General features: G+C 29.6%; 1 protein-coding gene across 2 annotated transcripts; it reads right to left on the bottom strand.

Annotated features, from left to right (window-relative positions):
* Positions 1-285: 285 nt before the first annotated feature.
* Positions 286-5,772, bottom strand: LOC107909634 (L10-interacting MYB domain-containing protein-like). 2 transcript variants are annotated; one of them, XM_041098145.1, is made up of 4 exons: positions 5,449-5,772; positions 1,223-1,768; positions 906-1,137; positions 286-792 (listed from the first exon to the last, which is right to left on the bottom strand). In XM_041098145.1, exons 2-4 carry the CDS (start codon positions 1,607-1,609, stop codon positions 701-703), a joined length of 711 nt encoding a protein of 236 aa, XP_040954079.1. In that variant the 5' UTR covers positions 1,610-1,768; positions 5,449-5,772; the 3' UTR covers positions 286-700. The 2 variants fall into 2 exon arrangements, with proteins under 2 accessions (XP_040954079.1, XP_016692737.1); XM_016837248.2 differs by lacking the exons at positions 286-792; positions 906-1,137; positions 1,223-1,768 and adding exons at positions 1,873-2,633; positions 2,720-3,058 and having other exon boundaries at positions 5,449-5,736.
* Positions 5,773-6,158: the final 386 nt, after the last annotated feature.

Below are 6,158 nucleotides of genomic sequence, written 5' to 3'. Positions count from 1 at the left end.
ACTATATTTAAATATTTAAATATAATAATTAAATATTTGTAATTAGATATTGACAAAATTGTATTATTATAAAAATTATTTTTTATTTTTAATTAATGCTTTTAACACATTTGTATTATTTTATTTTAAAATATATTCAAATATATAACTCATATTAGATATTAACATAACATAGAAAACATAAACTTAACAAATTAAAATATTACATATATTTAGATTGAAATTTTAAAAAGGGATAATATTTATATATCAAATATAAATACTAAAACTTTTACAATAGCATTTACAATTTAAAGTGAATTCATTAAACTATAAGCTATAGCATCTCTTGTTAATTCCATTTCAAAACCACTTAAATTGTTTGATTCACCGTCATCATTACTATCATCGTTGTCGTCGTCATCATCATCACTTTCTCGACCATGCACATTTTCTGAATCAATATTATTCTCATATGCCGAGTTAATATCTTCGTATTCCATAAAATCTGCATCATTTCGATCGACATGTTTTCGGATAAAATTGTGTATCGTCATTGTAGCAACAACGATCATCGTTTGCTTTTCAAAACTATAACTTGGCGTATCTCTTAAAATGACCTATTTTTTTTCAAAACACCAAAAGTTCATTCAATCACACTACGTAATGATGAATGTGAATGATTGAATATCTCTTCTCTACCAGATATCAGTCTACCTCTTCAGAAGACAGGTAAATGATATCGTTGACCGCTATACGGTCCAAGATAACCTTTCATTTGAGGATATCCAGAATCAACAAGATAATATTTTCCTACAAGTCAAAATATAACAAACAATTAATTCAAGAATTTTTTTTAATAAAAAAATCAATTAAAGAACTTAACTTTATTATTTAAAAAATCACATATAAATAAAATATCTAACCATTTGGAGGGTGCGGAAATTTATATTTTGGATCTCGAATTGCATCAAGAAATATTCTAGTGTCATGTGTCGATCCTTCCCATCCAGCCATGACAAATGTGAAACACATATTAAAATCACATACTGCCATAACATTTTGAGTCGGGATACCTTTTCTTCCAATATAGGGAATTTGTTCATTTCGTGGAAGAATAGCTGCAATGTGAGTACCATCAATTGCACCTATGCAATCCTGAACAAATAATCATATTACTCTCGTGCATATTTTTAATCGACCAAATATATTAAAATATAATAATATAAAATTAAATTTTAACCTTAAAATGTGTCATATATCTAGAATCATTACGTATTTGTTCGGGTATTGAGCTAAAAAAAGGATCTTCGGGTGCAATTAGATCAGTGGCCATCCTTGAAACTTTCTCAAGCACAACTACAAAGTATCGACTTATTGTTGATCCAGACCTTTGAAACCTTTCTCGACATTGGGAAACTTTTGCACCGGTGCCCAAGATGTATAAAAAAATTCCCAACATTTCACTAGAAGATATGTGTCTTGAAGTTTGCAAGTTGTATCTTGTCTCCAAAACTCTCAATAAACTTGTGAATACTATTTTAGACATCCTAAAATTAATCATACAATGTGATTCGTGACCGTCAAGGATCTCTCGGATCCATGTCTCACCTGACTGTTTTGAATCCATGCATGGTTGCCTTAATATATACTTCTCGTAATATTATTGCACGGAAGAATATGCAACAACAAATATTCAGTTAAAACATTCCATGCGTTGTAAAATCGCTTTCTTTTCCCTTTCATCATCACTTTCATCACCGCTATAATCCTCAACTATACTCATCACCTGTGAATAAATTTTATATCCAAAATCACATATAAACAACTATTAATAAAACTAATTTAGTAAAAAATAAGTGGAACATAAATTCAATATCTAAAGACCAAACATAAACAACTATTAATAAAACTAGATTACACATAAATAAGTAGAACATAAATTCAATATCCAAAAACTAAACATAAATTACTACTGATAAAAATATACTTCACTTAAGCCATTATAACTAAAAGATTACACATAAATAGATATCTTTGAACCCTAGAAGATCAGAAAATTTCCAACTATCCTCTATTTCCGTCTTAAGCCACAAAGCTCTAATCTTGGGATTAATTGATAAAAACATAATTCGCATGTCCTTATTGAGCAATAATCTAAGTGCGAAAAAGTATAGCGGACTAGCTTCTGGAACTTCTTCCGACATTGTGTCAAGCATTTTGACTGCTTGTGGAATACCATATGGATCCATAACAGGAGTCAAACTAGATGTGGCTTGACTCATATTGTCAGCTGCATTGCATAATTTTTCTATTTGACAGGACAATCTTGCAGCCCCTCCAATTTGCTTTGAGGATTTCTTTCTTCCAGTTTTGAAATGTGAACTTGACGTCTCAGGATTTTTTCTTTTTTGACCGTTTCCATCAAATTGAACATCATTTGAAATGTGAACATCATTTCTCATATTTTCTTCTTCACTCTCTTCAGGTATTTCGTTGTTAACATCCTCAAAATAATCACTACGGAGTGTACCAGAAGAAGGTGCCCATGCTTTATCACCTGTTGCAACTATCCCCATGAACATTTGATCCAACTTCCCTTCGAATTCAGGATCAAATCCCGATGTTTTAAATTTTTTAGCTTCAGGCACAACCTGGATATAAAATGATTGTTTAATAATAGTAATTGGCAATAACCTCATAAATAAAAAATAAAAAATATTTAGAATTTTTAATGTACCTGGAGCCTACTCTCCCACCATTCATCCGATGCATCAACGGTTCTTTTTATAAGATTCCACCCTAAACCAGTATCATCGCCTTTAAGTTTCTTCCAAGCTTTCCATTCTTTTTTTAGGGCATCCCACCTATTTTTAAGTTGTCTTTGTGAAAAACCCTTGCCCGTTTCTTTCTCAAAGTTGGTCATTATTTTCAACCATCCATCTTTTGTGAAATGAATACCAAACCAATTGCCTTTTAATATCTCTTTAATACAAATATCACAAAATATGTCTGCCAATCTCTTATCCTACATTGCTTTCACTTTTTCATCACTAACTTCAATCGCCGAAGTACTCATCTATTGTGTATACGAACAGATTCGTTTCAGCCAGTAAAGCAATCAAGAAAATCAAATGTCACATAAATATATATGTTTACATGTGTATCAAAAATTTAACTATATACATAAACAAAAAAAAGTATTAATGAAGCTTATTGCCTACCAGTCGGGGAAGGGTCATTTTTTTTCCACATTAAACTATTGGATTTATTGTAAAAGTTGAAGCCTTTGCTTTCAATCTTTATAACTAGCACAACACACATTCTTTCGCATATTGTATTTGTAATAAAATAAACAGGCGAGAAATAAGCAGGCAGAAAATTGTGAAGAATGTTCTGAAAATCCAGAAGTCCAAGGAAAAGCAAGCTTCAAAGAGCTAAGAAATTAGATGTCGAATCATCATTTCAATTCTGATATGTGATCAGCAAGGCTTTGGAAAGTGCCACCAATGACTTCAGAAGAATACAGGTTCTCTTTTTCTATTGGCAAATGGACTTCAATGTTTACAATGTTTTGATAATTTTGGATTGCTTTTTGATCATCGAATTTTTAAAAAAATTTATGGTATGATCTCTAATGTTATTAATTTATTGTATTTTGATCATTGAGCCATTAATTGTCATTTACACATGACATATTATATATCATTTTAGACAAAAAAATTAAGGTTAAATTGCATTAGTCCTACATTTCCTTTTTACGAATTTCTTTCTTTAAAAAAAAATTGAGACACAAAGGAGATGAATAAGAAGAAAATTTTTAATTTCTTTTTGACCAACATCAAGCAAATTAGATGATTAGTTATTGGTTAAAAAAGAAAATTAAAATTACTTCAATTTTCTTCTATTTCATCCATAAATCTATATATATATTTGATTTTATGTATATTATTGGTATTGCTAACATGTGGCTGAGACTAGATGATGGTTGTGATGTTGCAATATATATAATATTATTTTGTATTTTAGCGTGATGTACGAATTAGTTGTGTGTTAATTTAAATTTCCGCTATATTTTTAGTTAAAAATTAAAATATATAGTAATTTAAATGTATTATTATAACATATTTAAATTAATACACAATATATGCATTACACGAAAATATAAATTAATTATATATATAGAAAAGAGTATTTTATATAAAAACTTTTTAAAAGTGAATTAAATGAAAACTTGTTAGCACATGTTAGCAATACCAATAATATACATAAAATCAAATATATATATATATAATCACTAAAAATTAAGAATATATATATACACAAATAGTCCACCAAAATCTTGTTGAATTTGACCTCGCTAATTGGTTTGCTAGTATTGAATCCAGGTAAAAATATGTTAAGATAGTGATAATGAGTGTAAAGAAAGCACTAGATTATGATGGACATGATTTGAGAGTTTAAGAGACTTATAATCCAGGTAATATATATATATATATAATTAGCTTCTTATTTCTAATCTCTTTTACTTTTTACATCTTCGCTTATTATTTCTAATCTCTTCATAAATCTATTTCTAACCCCCTTTCCACTAGTACATCACAAGAGATCTTTTTCTGTTGGGAACACCAAGCTCTTGGTGATGGGTTTGGATGATGGGGCAAAAATGGGTAAGGTTTTAGAATTGGCTGGTGAGAACCCATTTGGATTTTAGATAACATGCACGACAACAAGCTGAGAAAACAAGCTACTGAAGAAGCAATGGTGGTTGAAGATTTGGCTGAAATAGTGGGTGGGCAAGTAGAAATTAACTGGTAATTTGATTTGTTTTTTGTTGACTTGTTACCATTATATTTTTTTCATGGACACAAGTCTTATGTTTTGGAATTGCATGCGTACTGGTGATCCTAGGTTTCATAATTTTGTGAGGGAATAAATGCGAGATTTTTATATTGATTTATTTTGTCTTGTGAAAACCCAGATCAGTGAAAATAAAGCTAAAGATATAATTGGCAGACTGAGATATCAAAATTCATTTCAAATTGAACCTATTGGTTTTGTTAGGGGTATTTGGCAAGAGTTTGTGCGAGTCCTCATGCTCAAGTGATCCACATAAGAGTTTGTAGCAAGAAAAGGGATAATATTTTCATGTGTTCAGCAGTTTATGCGAGTCCTCAAGCTAAGGTTCTGGACCTAATTGTTGAATCTTTTAATAAGCCTTGGCTTATAGCCAGTGATTTTAATTCGATTTTGGATAGTTCGAACAGGAAAGAAGGTGTAGCTCGTTTGGTACCTATTTGGTTGTGATTTATTTCAAGGTTTTGTTTTCAATCATAGCCATCTTCTTAAAGATCCAGCAATATAAGTTCAACCAAATATATCCAACTTAATCCTCAGGAAAATCAATCCCAGATGAAAATCAATCAATATACAGAAGAAGAGAAGAAGAGAAGACAAAGATAAACTCACCAGCAGAGGGCAAAGAACCAGCAAAGAGCAAAGAGCAAAGAGTAGAGAGCAGTGTAGCAGCAGAGGGAACCAGCGTCGTGTGGCTAAAAAGGCAAAGTAACCAACCCAAAAGCCCTTTTTGGCTGAAAAGCTAACAAAATCTACTTTTCATCTGCCCAAAAGTCCTTCTAAGAAGCTGATATTTTGCTATCAAATGAAGGGTGTTCTCCATTGTTTTTCAAAGAAAAGTGCTTTTTTAGCTAAAAGCCCATCTCAGCCGCAATGAAAAACACAACCTTAGTATCACAATTTTTCTTTTTATACAAGTTTGATTTTTTTTTATGTTTGATTTTTGTTTTGTTTTGTTTTTTTTTTCTATTTTTAAACTTAATTTCCATAGAATTAATTTAGTCTTTCATTTAATTTTTCGTCTCTTTTAATTTTTAAATTTGAATTGTTTATCAAATGACTCCAAAATAAATGGAAAAATTAACCTAAATTAACTTTGTTGACATGATATCTACCTGTATTTCAAGTTATCAATTAATTAATTTTTAAAAATTAAAAATATTAAAAAAATAATTAATTAATTATTGACGTGACAATCTACATGTATATCATATTGATAAATTTACAGATATTAACTTTTTAATTTATTTTGAAGTGATTTGATAAAAAAATAAAAAAATTAAATAAAAGATTAAACTAACACCAAATAAATTATTTTACCA

This window comes from Gossypium hirsutum, chromosome D08 (assembly GCF_007990345.1).
Source record: "Gossypium hirsutum isolate 1008001.06 chromosome D08, Gossypium_hirsutum_v2.1, whole genome shotgun sequence".
NCBI classification, from domain to species: Eukaryota; Viridiplantae; Streptophyta; class Magnoliopsida; order Malvales; family Malvaceae; genus Gossypium; species Gossypium hirsutum.
Note: the sequence above shows the minus strand (reverse complement) of the source record. Positions and strands in the feature narration are given on the sequence as shown.